At 44.1% G+C, this 15,792-nt stretch overlaps 1 protein-coding gene across 1 annotated transcript in view; it reads right to left on the minus strand.

Annotated features, from left to right (window-relative positions):
- The window catches only part of PAPPA (pappalysin 1), a gene marked incomplete at both ends in the record, with an annotated part of 247,503 nt that overhangs the window by 58,046 nt on the left and 173,665 nt on the right, over positions 1 to 15,792 (minus strand). Inside the window, 3 exons of the mRNA XM_080709626.1 lie at positions 7,863 to 8,076; positions 10,676 to 10,817; positions 11,751 to 11,861. Coding sequence (XP_080565752.1) covers positions 7,863 to 8,076; positions 10,676 to 10,817; positions 11,751 to 11,861 — 467 coding nt within the window. The remainder of the gene's footprint in view (positions 1 to 7,862; positions 8,077 to 10,675; positions 10,818 to 11,750; positions 11,862 to 15,792) is intronic.

Consider the following 15,792-nt stretch of genomic DNA (forward strand, 5'->3'; position numbering starts at 1 on the left):
TTCCAATTTAAATAGATTTACTCTGTAAGCTACCAGCTTCCAAGCTGTTCTTCTGATCTGTGCCTTATGGTTTGGACATTCTTGCTCTGCACTCCTAGAAGGCGCTAGAGATCCCACACTCCGAGGACCCAGAGGGAAAGAAGACTTTCTTCACTGAGTTTGTGGGCCATTAAGGTAAAGGCAGCACTCTCTTATTCTTTGCACACTCAAGTTCTTCCTCATAGGAATATGAAAAACTAAAATATTTTCTCTCCTAGTATGAAAAAGCATAAGGTTTATGCCGGATGTGGTGTTGCATTCTTGTAATCCCAGTCAGGACTTGGAAGGCTGAGACAGGAGGATCCATAGGTTCAAAGCCAGCCTCAGCAACTTAGCAAGGACCTCCACAATTTATTGAGACCTGTTTCAAAATAACACATTAATCCAGGCTTGGTGGTACACACCTGTAATCCCAGTACTTGGGAGGCTGGGACAGGAGGATCACAAGTTCAAAGCCAGCCTCGGCAACTTAGCGAGATCTTGTTTCCAAGTAAAAAATAAAATAGGGCCAGGGTTATATCTCAGATGTAGAATGACCTTTGGCTCAATCCCCAGTACCAAAAATAAAAGAAATAAAAATCACAGGGCATATAGATCAGGAAAAATCTGACCTCAAGTCCTATCAAGTCCTAGCTCTGCCATTTGTTTGTTGTTCAACTTTGGGAATTTATATAACACCCCAGCCTTAGTTTCCTCATCTGTAAAATGGAAGTAATGCAAGGATGTTTCCCTCAGAATTGAACAGGGTGATCTATTCTCCACCTACTCAATAAGCCTTGACTGAGGATGTCACTGGGTACCAGATGCCCCTGGAGGGGAAAAATAAGGTGCCTGTCATCCTGAGTACTTAAGGAAGGAGAGCACATGCTAAGCAGAGTAATCAATGAGAGCATTTCAAATACAGAAAGGACAATGAACTATTACAAAGGGTGAATATTTTGGGGCTGGTAGGGCACTTTTTATAGAAGGATCCACAGGAAGGGATATCTGAACTAAGGCCTGGATGAAACTAAGGGACCAACCACACAAGGCCTGGGGCAGAGGGAACCTTGGGGAAGACCAAATAGCAAGTGCAAAGCACCAGAACAGGATGGAGAATGGCATGTTTGTTGAATAAAAATGTCAGGGTATGAGAAAAGCTCTGAAAACTGTGAAGCTCCTTAAGAAGGTGTGTTCTCTCTATCTCTCCCAACTATGGGAAGAAACTGTTCCCTGGTCTCCAGAATTACCTGACCAAAAGGTTCCAAAGTCCAGTAAGCATGGGATATTGGATTAACGAGGCAAATTAGCTTTCTTTCTTTCTTTCTTTCTTTTTTTTTGGCAGGTCTTGGGATGGAACCTAGGAGCATTCGACCTCTGAGTTACACACCCTTCCGTATTTCTTCTTCCTCTTTTTCTTCTTCTTCTTCTTCTTCTTCTTCTTCTTCTTCTTCTTATTATTATTATTATTATTATTATTATTATTATTATTATTTGTGTGTGTGTGGGGGGGGTACTGGGGTTCCTGGAAGTCCTTCTACTTCCGGGCTACACTCCCAGATCTATTTCATACTTTTCTTTAATTTTTGTTTTTTGTTTTTTGTTTCTTTTAAAGACTTAAAAAAGTTTATTAGAAAGATAGAAATACAGAAAATAGAAATACAGCTCCACACCAGGCTGGCATGGAGGGGTGACTCGAAATTAATACACCTTTTCTTTAATTTTTGGAAACAGGGTCTTTAAGCCAGCGCAGCTGGCTTCGAATCTGCGCGATCCTCCTTTCTCTGCCTCCCAAGCCCAGGGATTACAAGCGTGCGCCACCACGCCTGGCTTTTATTCTTTATTTTGAAACAGGGTCTCACTAAGTTACAGAGGGCCTCGCTAAGTAGCTGAGGCTGTCCGTGAACCGCGATCCTCCGGTCACAACCTCCCGAATGCTGGGATTACCAGTGTGGGCCACCACGCCTGATCCAATTAACTTTTTTATTGCAGTACTACTCAGAACCTTGAATAGTCTCCTACACACTGAAAGTATCCAGAAAGGCTAAGGTGAAAATCATTTTCTAGACTCTGATACCCTATTTTCATGAGACATTTCTTAGGACCGATGACATTCAGAATACACATTGAGGAGTAAGACACCTCTGCCTTTCAGCATATCTAACAGCACCTGGCTCGAAGACTTGTAAACAGAAGAAAAAGAGGAAAGAAGCTAGGGGTGGTGATGCATGCTTATAATTGCAGTACTTAAGAGGCTGAGACTGGAGGATCTCAGTTTGAGGACAGCCTCAGCAGTTTAAGCAGATTCAAAAAAGGAGGCAGGGTCTGAGGGTATAATTCAAAAGGTAGAATGTCCCTGGGTTCAAACCCTAGTACCAAAAAAAAGGGGGGGGGGAGAAGGGGTAATATGTGTCAAGTGTCAGGCACTCTGTTTCACATATGTCACTGTATTTGCACCACACAGTAAATCCTTTAGTAAGGGATATTATTCCCACTTGGGACCTAGAGTTTTCAATTGCTTGCCCAAGGGCAGTCAGCATGAGTGGGATTCCGATGGAAATCTGCCAGCCTGCTCTCTAAGTCACTCTATTCTTTACTATCCTGCTGGTTGGAAAAGGTTGTGTGAACGCACTCTGCAAAAATGGTAAATATTATTCCTACTCAACTCCTTGACACATCCCCATCATTTCTGAAATGCACAAACAAAAACAAGAAAAACAAAACAAAAGGATTTAAGACCAGTGATGGACTGTTAATAAAAATAACAAAAGAAGGAAAAAAATTAAGACACTTCTCCAAAAGGAGAAACGTGGTTAATTGGACAGAGGAGAAAGAATGCTCGTAATTTTATTCATCAAATTCTCACACCTAGGCTAAGTTAGAAGCCTCCCCAGGTACAGAGCTAATCAGGTATGTCAATAACATTTCTTTCCTTCTTAGATTTTTTCTCTTTTTTTCATGCATTTACTTACAAACTCTATATTACAAATTTCCATATAGAAATTACAAATTTCCATATAGAGGTAGAACCTTAGGTTACAGCTATCCCTACCATAAACTGAAATGGACACTACCCAGGCCTAATGGGACACCTGGGCAGTACTGGAACCAAGATAAAGCCAGAGACCAAAAGGCTGGTATAGGCTGCTCCCTGCCCCTGTCCTCTGACCCATGACCTAACCCTTATGGCCGGCAGCTTAGCCACCATCATGCCATGAGTAAGCAGAGATAATCGGAGGCAAGTGGGTTACACAGCTAGAGATACCATGTTCTGTACTGGCTAGTGAAGGGAAACCTGCTCTAGGCAGCGACTGTGGGGTCACTGGGAAGAGTCAGCCCTGTGGCTTGGCATGGAGGCACGATGTAGGCTGTGGTTGGGGAGAGGATGTCTGGAAGGCAAGGTGAGTGCGGTGGGGTGGGTGTGCCTCTCTGGGCTGCTGCATGCCCGGCTGCCACAGCAGCACATCTCTGTCTCTGTCTCTGTCTCTGATCCAGTCCAAGCTGCCTAGTGGGAGCAAAGGGCCATGTGTTTTCGAATTTTCTGGCTTCTTTAAAGAGTTCCAGGAAAAATTCTGTTTTTTAATAGAAACTCTTATAAAATTTTAGTGTTGGCAATTAATTAAAGACAATAACAAATACGGGTCCATCAGAAATTGCTTGTGGCCCTACCTGGCCAGTAGGACACCAGTCTTGAAATCTCTGGCAAAAAGGAAAGAGAAGTGGAGCCCTGAGAACCAGTTTTGAGGGCCGGTCCTGCCCCTAACTTTAGAGTGATGTTGGACCCTCACTCCCCTTGGGTTTCCTATGGAGTGAGGATGCAGGGATGAAAAATCTACAAGAGGCTCCGGTGTCCAGTGCTATGGTTGTAGGAAGATAAAGAAATAGACATACATAATATCAGAGCTCTTTGAAATTGAAGACAAAAATAGCCTTTTAATAATCTTAAAGGCATGTTGGAACAGGCTTAAAATATCAGTACTTGGGAGGTTGAGACAGGAGAATCACAAGTGGAAGGCCAATCTTAACAGCTTAGTGAGACCCTCATCAACCTAGCAATCTCCTGTTTCAAAAGCACAAAAAATAAAAAGGGTGAGGGGTGTAGCTGAAAGGTAGAATGCCTCTGGGTTCCATCCCAGTGCTATAAAATAATAATATTAAGCTATGACAACCGGGAACTCAGCTCTCACAGATGGAGGTATGCACTGAAGAGTATTCCAAAAATGAGTCGGGCAATAATCCCGTGCAGTCGAAAACACACAGATGCTCTTGTGCAGCAGCCCCACCTGCAGCTGGGTTCCCCTGACCAGTGATTACCAACCTGTGTGTGACAGACAGACTCTGATCCCTTGGGAGTCGGGGAATTCAGAGGAGGCTGTGGGCAGCAGTTTGAAGCCCTGTGGCCCCTTATTTCCTGACCCCATGTGTGAATTCCTGTATAGTCATCAAATGGGGTTTTCTGCACCTGGGGTCCTAGCACTGAGGGCTCCAGATGCACTGTTTTCCTGCCTGTGGGCCCCCAAAACCTCAGTAAGTCTACCCTGACTGGAAAGAGTTCACATGTAAATACCATGTTTCCTACCTGAGATGAGATGATCTTTTGAAAGTGAGGTCTCTCTTTGCACCACCTCTTTCTGAGTGGGCTAGCTGGTAGACCACAGGAAGAGTGTGAGGCAGAGAATGAAAGAGAAGACAGAAAATACATAGAAAAGTAGGAAGAAAGAAGGAAAGAGGTAGAGAGGAAGGAAGGAAACTTATTGCTTAAATCATGGCCTACTGAATTTTATAATAAATTATTCAGTTTCTGTTTAGAACCACAAGGGTTGTTTGTATGGAAAGGCTGTGTATGTGTGTGTGTGTGTGTGTGTGTGTGTGTGTGTGCGCACGCGCGCGCGTGTGTGTGTGTGTGTGTGTGTGTGTGTGTGTAAGGGAGACAGACCTACAGACAATGCAGAGTTTTTCTCATGGAGGAAGCCTTTTACCCTCCCCACCCCCACCTCAATGCACTACCTTGCCCTCTTTCAACAATTCAGCATGGAGCTGGGATTTGGCTAGAATTCCACAACTGTACCTCTCATTTGAAACCTGATCCTATTTTCTTGGGCCTCTGAATTTATACCAAGCACTGCACAGGGGCCAGGGACCCCGAATATAGGTCAGAATGCACCATCTGCATTAATTTTGGTATAGCCCAGCTTCTCCCATGGCAGCCCACTGGGTCTCACACTGCCCTCTGGAGAAGAGGAGGAAAATGAGGAGGACAAGAGGGAGGGGGAGGGGAGGAAGCCGGTGGAGAGACAGAGGGGGAGTGGGAGGGAGGAGAAGAAAGAATATGGGTAGGACAGGAAAAGAAAGAGGAACAGCCCCTTTCACTACCTGGAAACAGCTGACAATAGAGTGGGATGTTCCCACTATAACCAGCTGAAATGCATGCTATTCAAAGAGATGCTATTTACGTTGGTGATTTTGAGAATGAAGACTACCCTGGATCTTTGTACAGTTGTCACTTATTTTTCTTTTGTTTCCTCCTCAATTGGTTTGATGCATTTGCATGCTTGAAGAATCTTGCCTGTTTCATACCCGCTTCTGAAGTTCCCAGGAGCAGCTGTTGTCCTTTCACACCCAGGGATTGGGAGAAGGCCCTGCAGTCCTGAGCTTCAGCCCTCTACACTCAGCCTGGTCCACACTCAGAGACCAGCCAGCTAAAGCTGCAAGGCTGAGTCTCATCTCTTTTTATGTAGACTTCCACTGGGCAGAAACTCACAGATAACCACCCCTGAAAATTCCTCTTCTCTCATACCTTGATGGGGCAGGAGGGCATGGCTTCCAGGGGGCAGAGCAAGGGGGTGTTGGGAGAATATATATATAATTGTGGTACTTGGGATGGAACCCAGGGTGGCATTCTACCTCTGAGCTATACCCAGAGCCCTATTTTTTTTTTCATTCTGTATTTTGAAGCAAGGTCTCATTGAGTTGCAAAGGTCCTCACTAAGTAGCTGAGGCTGTCCGTGAATCGCTATCCTCCTGTCTCAGCCTCCCAAATGCTGAGATTACTAAGCATGTGCCATAATACCCTGCTTCTTGAGAGCTATAGACAAAACTGGAAAGAACCAGAGAGAACATGCACTACAGCATCATCCTTGTACAGAAAGAGAATCAAGCGCAGAGAGGGAGAACAGCTTGTCTGCAGTCATGAGTCAGAGAGCAGGCAAGCTCTGCCCCAGTTCAGTGTCCCTCCTCTGCAACCCAAGAACTCAACAAAGGCAAATGTATTAATTTGTTTCAGAGGCCAAACACATCATACTGGCTACTGAGGGCATGGGAACTGTTAATTAAGAAAGAAGCCAATGCTAGCTACAGTCAGTCAACTTGTGGATGGTCTGGGTGGCTGGCTAAGGATGGGAATGTTGTGGAAAAGGTCTGATGGTTTTGCATTTTCCATCTACATTGTTGCCTGGGTTCTGAGAATTAACTTATTTTTTATAGAGGCCAGAGAGCCCGGGATAAAAAGCCCTCTTAGAGTAAAATATGAATGATATTGAAGGAGTTCTTGCCTTGGAATGATTGCAACAGACTTTGCATAACACAAGCTGGAGACAGTGGGTGCAGAACAATGCAGATTTTGCAACCACCTTTTGTGTCCTCTGTGGGAGCAGGGGCGTGGGAAAGGCTGGGGTCCCCCTTTCTCCTTTCCTCTTCTTGCCCCCAGGTGTACAGGGCAGGGGTGAATCGCCTTGCAGTGGGCCTTGGTCTGGGGAGCCTACCAACATGACAGCTTTCTCCTTCTGGATCCTATTAAACAAAGGATGTATGCTGAGCAACTCTGCACCCGTTCTTCCCTTGTCTGAGCCCTGGCATGCTGGGTGGTAACACCAAAGTTTGGATGTGTTGAATTTCTTAGATCATCTGTGAGGTTTCTTCCGCCTCTGACTTTTAAGAACTGCACAGAAAACCTGTGCAGAGAGGTACCACCGTCATCATCAGAAAGTTGTTGTAAATCTTTATTGCTATTTTTTTTTATCTTTGCAGGATTCTTAACAGTTTGGAGGAACATTTTCATTCACAGAGCAACAATGAATCCTTACTACTACCCTGGGAGGTACACATCATGTTCTACTTGTTCCAAAATAGAAAACTGAGACTCAGAAAAGAGAAGAGACTCATCCAAGGCCACACATTGGAGAAGTCAAAATATGGAGATTCAAACCAGGAAAGAGTATTCTCAAAGCTCATATTCTGACCAGAATGTAGCATCCCCTCTTAGCTCCAAATAAGGTGCATTAATAGATGCCAAATAAAACCACTGATAGGGGGATGCTATGCAGAAAAAAAGGTTGGCTCCCAGACCACTGTGGGCAGCTCAGGGGTAGGTCTCACCCACCACTTAAAGGCACAGTGAGATAAAGCAAATGCCAATCCCACTCCATCTCTTTCGATTTAAGGTTATGTCTCCTGCCTGGGCCACCTATGAAGCAGAACATTCTAGTATTTTAAAGGTAAAAGAGTTGATGCACTTACTCTGTCTTTGTTCAGATGGGTTTGCTGAGGCCCAGGGAAGGAAACTGCTATATCCAGGTCTCCCTGAGTTTTAGTGGCAACTCTGTAGCTGCAACCTAGGTTAAAGAGGGACTCTTTGTACACACCTCACTGCTGCCCCTGCTCGCCCTAGGAATTCAGAGACCCATGGGCCCCTCGAGCCTACAGATAGAGCTGGCCAGAAGCTGAGGACAAATAAAGGGGCAACACACAGACCTCTTACAGAAACACCAATGGCCACTCAGCTTCAGAGTCACACTATCTCCTCTTGGCTACAAATGGCGCAGAAGGAGCAGGCCCAGGATCCTTACCTCTGCTCGGCAGGACTGTAGGTCTCCCCTCTCTGGCAGCTGCTCAGGGTGACAGGGTCAAAGTTGTCGAAGGACCGGAGGGCCACCCCCGAGATGGCGACCAGCGGTGAACTGAAGCTCACACGGACAGCCTGGCTGTGGTAGAAGGGCTGGCTGAGGTCATGGACCACAGGGATAATCAGGGGATTGTTCCTGCAGCTCAGGACATGGAGGCCTGTCAGGGGAGACAGAGGGCCGAGGGGCCAGGCTCATTACTCAAGGCCGGTCACGCCCTCCCCAACCGGCCCTTCCCGAAGCCCCCACACCCTTTCATGTCACTTCACAAAAGCGCCATTGGGCGGCCAGTGGGGATTTCGAGTTTGATTGAAAGTTTCTTTGTCTGTCTTTTCTTCTTGGTTCCAAATCTTTCCAATCCCCCTGCATCCCTGCCCCCGATGCTTTCCCTTCACTTAGCACCCAAGGCCCCTCTCCCTCCCCCAAATGGCCACCCTTCAGACAACATCCTGGTCCTCAGTTCCCTCCCACATTGTCTTCTTAGGGCTTGATGGTCTGAGCTGCTAGTTTGCAGGCTGTCTGCCTGCTTGATCATAAAAGTTCTGGAAATAATTCCTAGGAACAGGCCTTTCCAGAAAAAAAAAAAAAAAAAAAAAAAAGGCTCGGTCATCAGTAATCTGCAAATCTGGGAATAGCCCTCTGAAGTAAAAACTAGTAAAAACTTCTATGTGTAATCTGCAAAGGAGACTCTGATGCACTAGCAGGAGGTGGCTTTTCAACATAGCTGTGGCGCAAAGTCCAAGCATGCCTCACTCAAAATTCTCCCAAAGTCTGTTGCAATCATTTTACGGCAAGAACTCCTTCAACATCACTCATTGCCATATTTCACTACAAGAGGGCATTTTATACCAGGATCTCCAGACTCTATAAAAAAAAAAAAACTATTTCTCAGAACCCCGTGCAACAATGTCAATGTCCCAATGTCCCCAAATTCTCCCTCAATATTCTGTAGTGCCAGCATGAGGAGAAAGCAGGTCCCCAGGTTTCAAAAAGGAAGAAAGAGGGGCAGGGAGGAAAGATATGTCAAGAGGGAGAGGGAAGCGAAGGATGGGAGGGGATGGAGTTGGCAAAATAGAATTTGGCTTTGGTGGATGGTGAAGCTGGGTTCAAGTGCTGGTCTAGCCACTTCCTAAACATGAGACTCCCAGGAAGCTCTTTCAAGTTCACTTCCACAGCTGAAAGTAATATCATCCTGACCATTTCTTGGCAGCCTTGCTATGATGGAGGAGTTCTCTCTTATGCATACAGCAGGTGCCCTTCCTCTATTCCACTCTCCTGGACCTGGGAAGCCTTTTCAGGGATTCATGGATGCAGGGATGCAGGAATGCAGAGATGTGGGGATGCAGAGATGCTGAGGACAAGAGAGTACCACTGGGAGGGACACAGTGCAGAAGTCTCAGGCACCAGTAGCAGGCCCCAAGGAGTGTATATACAAGCACACTTCTCCCAACTCTGCTGAGCAGCCTCTCCTCAGAGCCCTCTACAATGCCAGGGCAACTATGAAAATATTTACTTCTCACTGAGGGAAATTTCCCAGGAATCCAGCTATGTCCAGAGGGGGTTTTCTTTCTTTTTCTTATTAATATGTTCCCCCTTGCCTTTAAAACTAACTGAACAAATAAACAAAGACAAAACAAAAAGAAAATCTCCCCTGCTCCCTTGGCTTTTCTGTGACCCTGAAATGACCCCTTGTCTGCTGGTTTCTTTTGCGTGTTTGAAATGAACTCTCTGTGGAATGGTGTGGGCACGGCTTTGAAGTCCAGGCTCCAGTGCTGGTCTGGAATTCCAAATGGTTGGAGTGGATACCCAGAGCTCTCCAGGGTGGACTGAACATGAGAGGGTACAATGGGTTTTTCTTGGTGCTAACAGGGAGTTCTTAGTGCTAGGGCTTATAGGATGTAACTTCAAGTGATCTCTCACTCTTCAGCAAGGTGAGTATCATATCCTTAGTGTACGCAGGGAGAAAATGAGGCTCTAAGTGAAGTGGGGAAAGTTGTTCCTGCTCTTGTGGTGAGTGAGTGGTAGCTACAGGGTTCAAACCTTCAGTGAAGGCCACCTGCACTGAAGTCAGGCCCTTTTCCATCCCTGGCCCATGCGGGCAGGCAGAGGAAGATACAGGAGATTGCACCAAGGAAGAAAGTACATGCAGAGGGAGGTACAGGAAGTCTTCACCAAGGCTTCTCAGCAGGGGGACATGATGCCTCTCTTGCTCCAGCTTATGTGCCTGGCATAAAACCTCCTTATTCCTACTCCCACAGGGATCTTCCTTAGAGGCTGTGCTGGACATGAGTCACCACGTGAAGAGTTTCACAGGCCTTTCTGGCTAGGGTGTAAACAGCAATGGGTTACAATTCTGAAACCTGGCTACTCAGTCGTTATTTGCTGTGTGACCTGCAGTTCCTGGTGTCTCTCTATCAGTCTCTGGGGCTAACATGGACAACGGGAAAACTGCCCATAGTCAATCTCTTTCCTAGGGCCTTTTGGGAAACCACATGGGGCACCTGGAGTTAAACGTCTCTGATAAAAGGGAGAGATTGAGGGGGTAGGACTGTGCCTTTGACCCTCTTCTGCCAGGTCCCCTGGATCCAGGTTTCTCTGAAGGTATAGCCACAACTTGATTGAGGTGACCAGAGTGCCAAATGGCTAGAAAGCAAGAAAGAGAGAGGGACAAGAACTGGGTCATTCTAAGCTGATTTCCACAACTGCCACAGTTAGACATGGAAGCAGGTGCCAAGAGCAAGCCAAGCCCAGGAGAACACACTTGCCTAGGTCATGGCTCTGATCTTTGGTATCAAGCAGCTGCACACTGATGGTCTCTTGCTTTTGGTCTCCATAATATGTCCCATCGGTCACCAGGTGGACAAGGACAGCTGCAGCGACCATCGGTTGAGAGAAATAGGCCTGAAAGGGAGATGTGAGAGGGTCACTCATGTGTTTAGTCACATGTTGGGGAAGCAGCCACATGCTGGGTGGATCAGAGGAGAATCTTCCTGCATTTCAGAAACTAGACCATTCAAAGGGACCCCACACAGAAAGGAGAAGGCATTGAAACCTACAGTGAGGAGCACAGGCTCTAAGGTCTGACAGCACTTTAGTCCTGGCTCTTTTCTTCCCCAGCTGCATTACATTGAACAGATGGGCCCGACCACTCTGAGTCCAGATGCCCCCATTTCTAGTTGACAGATTAAAAACAAAGTAGCTACTAACCGAGTCACTGTGAAGTTCTAGCAAGACAATAAAAATGATGTGTCTAGCACAGGGCCCAATACACACCCCAAGCATGTGAAAACTTCCCCCAAAACTTCTTATTACCTATCTGTTTTCCATATTAGCCTTTGTCCTAAGCACCAAGGAGATCAAGATCAAGAAGATATGGCCCTGTGCTTCTGGGAGCCGTGGAACTCAAAGTTGGCCAGTGACACGTACATCAAAATTAACACAACCCAAAATCAGGAAGATGGACTCAGAGCTAAGGAATAGTATATGGCAAGTGCCATCCAATAAGTGGTCAAGCATACTGAACTGGAAAAAACTAGTCACTTCTTTCTATGGAGATCAGTAAAGACTTCATGGAGGAAAAGATCATTTTTAAAGGCTATGAATGACAAATGGAGTTCAGGTAGATAAAAGGTATCCAAAGGCTTTGCCAAATACAAGAGTTGAACAAGGGTATTCTATGAGCAATTGAGGATTTGATTTCAGAAAAGTCCCCACTATTACACATGCTTTTTCCTGACCTCTACAATTAATAGTCTTGGTGGGTGGACAAACCGTGTATAAAAGCGTTGACATGGGAGTTGGTGTGCTTCCTGAGCTCTCAAGAGATAGGCTTACCTGGATCCAGAAAGTCTGAGCCACCTGGTAGTATGGATAGCTGATGGTGCAAGGGTACCAGGCATGTTGGGAAATTCCTTCACTAAGATCTATCACCTTGGTTCGACACACCTGGAAAAATATAAAGTAAAAAAAAATAATTTTAGGGTCTTGAAAATTCAATTTAACAGACCTTTGCTATGCATCTATTTTGTTCTTGGTTCTGCAAGAGAAAGCAGGGACACATAGACATGAATCCGTCCTAGGAGTTCACATTCTAACAGAGATGATCCTCTATGTTTATCAGGAAAGAAGAGATGTTATAGTTTGGTGGTAGAGGTGACAGCAACATTCTCATAGAGACAAATCCTTAGAGGAGGTGACTTTGATTTTAATCTGGAAGGAATTGTAGACAAAGGTAACAGTAAAGGCTCAGGAAAGCAGGATCCCAGAATTCTTAGATTGTGATGAACTTCTCGGTCTTCCTAGCTCATCAAGGGGAAGGTGACACAGAGGGCAAGTGGAGAGATTTAATGCCCAAGAGTTTTGAATGCTAAGAGGGCTATTGTAAAGCAGATATGTAACTGGTGCTCAGAGCTGTATTAATGACAAAGAAAATATGAAAGTATGAGCACTGGCTTGTCCATCAATAAAGAAAATCAGTTCCATCACTTTACATACACACACACACACACACACACACACACACACACACACATTCTCAATGGCAGGTAATACCAAATTGTGTTAAAAGAAACAAGAAGCATTTATAGATAAATAGAACTTTTCAAACTTAGAATTTTCATGCATTTCTAAATGTTGTTTAATTTACTCATGCATTCATTGGTTCAATTTGTTTTTATTGAATAACCACTATTTGGTAAGTACTCTGGAACAAAGTGGTGGAGTAGACAGATGCTGAGGAACAGAGAGTAGGTACTGGGTGCTGATGTTAATCCATTAAACACACACACACACACACACACACACACACACACACACACACACACACAATAGTAACCTGAGAAAAGTCCTACATGGGAAAGAATAGAACTGAGATGTTGAGATTGGTCCAACTTTGGCACAAGGTTACCCCATGTTAGTGCTTTCTCTGTAATCTCTAATGTGGCTCCTCTCATACGTCCCTGTGAGTTTTTGATCTGTCATTTCACATCTCCAGACCACTGTCAAATCATCTGAAAAGTAAGGTTGACTATATAGAGAGTTATAAGGTCTTACAAGCTAAAAACCAACCAACCAACCAAGCAAACAAGAACACAGTGAGACAATCTATTCTCAACTGGACTAAATAAACATATAAAAACAAACAAACAACAAAAACAAAATAAAAAAGGAAAAGATACCTACAAGGATCAAGGAGATCCATCCTTGAAATATGTATAGTAACAAAAAATTGGGAATAGTCTTAATGTTCATCTTCTGGGGAAGGGATGTGTAAAATGTGAACTATTTACATGACAGAATACTATGTGGTAAAATATTAAAATAAATTACCTATATTTGTATACAGGGATGGTACTAAAATATTAAACAATTAGTTTAGTATGAGCCAAATAGAAATGGATGTCTATCAGTGAGTTCCATGATACCAAGATGGACAGAGAGCAGAAATGCAACATTAAATGAAAGAATGAAATGAAGTTTCTAGTACTATATATGAATCATGATCCGGGTGTTGTGGTGCATGCTTGCAATCCCAGTACTTGGGAGGCTGAGACAGGAGGACTGCACAAGTTCAAAGAGTCAGCCTCAACTACTTAGTGAGGCTCTCAGCAACTTAGTGAGACCCTCTTTCTAATAAGATATAAAAGTAGGTCTGGGAGTGTAACCCAGAGGTAGAAAGCCCCTGGGTTCTATCCCCAGTACCACCAATAAATAAATAAATAAATAAATATCATTTTATTATATAAAATACTTAATATTATATAAAAATCACACAAATTTCCCAGGGATTCATGTGAATTAAAAGTGGCACACCGAAGTATATGCCAAATTCAAGGTGGTAGCTGCCTCTGGGTATCAAAGCAGGAAATGATACCAGATGTTGGAGATAAATGGGATTTAGCCTTATCTGCAGTGTGTTGTTTTTCTTCTAGAAAGAAACTAGAAAAAAGATATGACAAATTTGCATAGTTGTCAGTAATGCATATGCATACACCTGGTTTAGAGTCTATATATCTTGTAAATATAGGTATTTTACTTTACATTAGTCCATGTAATTTTGTGAATTAAAAAAAACGACTCCAAAATGTTGGCTTAGAAAAGTGGCACCAATTCCCCTGATTACATGTTTCCATATTGTGTGCTCCAATGGTCTGAGCATTCTGACAGCCAGTCCTTGTTCTTGACATGCCAAAAGCCTCTTTTAATGTGTCCAGCAATCCATCTATGAACTTGTCAAAACTCAGATGCTCTTCTCTCCATGTGTTCAGATGATTCTGGCTTCTCAAAGCTTGTAAACATGCTATGCCACAGTTCTCTTTACAACAGAGAGATACTAACCGATGCCCAGCTAAAATCATTGTGATTTAGAGTTGAAAACATTAATGCTTCCATTCTTTAATAAAGATTTGGGGATAATTTTATATGTAGAGTGATGTTGCAAAGAAAATACAAACAGCTCCATCACACTCTTCATCTAGATTCCCTTCATGTTAACATCTTCATCAATTCATTCTGAAAAACTCTTGAACAGAGGTCGAGATAAGTCCCTTAATCAACTATGGAGAATCACAAAATATTACCCAGAAGGTTCTGTAGTACAGCATTTTCTTTGGATTAAGGAGATTTGGTTCCGATCTATGCCTTCTCAAAATGTCAAGTGTAATCATGAACAAGTTTTCATGCACCATTGGAACTCAATTTATCTTACACATTAGAATATTGAATTAGTCATAAATTATCAAGGCATCTTGCATGGGTTCCCAGGACTCACAGATATGTTGTCCTGGGGATCTGAATGTGGAGAGATTTGCTTAGTACAACCAGAGCATCTCCACTCATCTGTTTTATATATCAAGCTCCCTCGTAGTACTTCGTTCAAAAGCTCCACTGCTTTAAAAACATTAAAAAAAAAGTACTAAAACTCATTAGTTGCCAAAGTTCCCCTCACCCTGGCTCTAGGAAGCCATGGGTCCTGGGAAGACAATAAGAGTTGCCTGAATATCACAGGCAGCTTTTACAAGACCATAGAAGTGCCAAGAATCAAAGACCCCATCGTCTAGGAATTAGGCTCGGGTTCCGTTCTAATCTCAAGAAGCCCAGGGAAGGCTAAGGATAAAACAGCCACTTTAACGGGCTGGAAGACGTTTTCAAGTTTATTTGTTTTTCACAAAAACAACTGGGACTGGGCTTAGGCAGAACTGCCAGTGGATTGTGTTACGCTTTACAACAGGGCAAGACTTTGCATAAACTATCTATGGCATTTGAAATCCGGGCCAGCAATTCGACATGTATCATTTTGGAATGCTTCTCCCCTGTGTTCTTAGCTGCCCATCTTCCAGCAGAGTGTGGCAGAGCACATCTCAGAGCGCTGGGTAGGGGGTCTTATCTCTGCATCTAAAGCATTCATGGTCACGGAATTCGCCAACATGAACAAAGCCTTCTTATTGCTTAAATACGATTTCTTCTTATCTCTGCAGCTCTATCAGCACTAGACAGGGCTCTAAAGGAGCAGGCTGCTGTTATTTTATTCCTCTGTTTTTCTATTTAGTTGTGTGTTTGTTTCAGGCTGGCTGCAATCCAGACCAGAGACAGTCAAAGCAGATCAGAAAGGAACTAACAAATCCAGCTGAACCTTTGCCCAAAGCCCTAGTTGATCTTAAAATCATCTATGCTTCTGGAGAGGTGAAGGAGGGAGGCCTAGGGAGAGGGGAGCAGCAAATCCTTCGAAGCCTTCTGCTTATGTGGACATTGCATAAGTTTTCTCATGCCCAGTCATTTATTGAGGGGTATATGGCACACCAGGCTCCAGTGTCTGAGGAAATAAAAAAAAAAAGGAACCTTTCTGAAGCCATAAGATTGGCACCCAAGGGAAGGTGTG

Source organism: Muscardinus avellanarius (genome assembly GCF_963383645.1).
Source record: "Muscardinus avellanarius genome assembly, chromosome: 13".
In the NCBI taxonomy this organism is placed as follows: Eukaryota; Metazoa; Chordata; class Mammalia; order Rodentia; family Gliridae; genus Muscardinus; species Muscardinus avellanarius.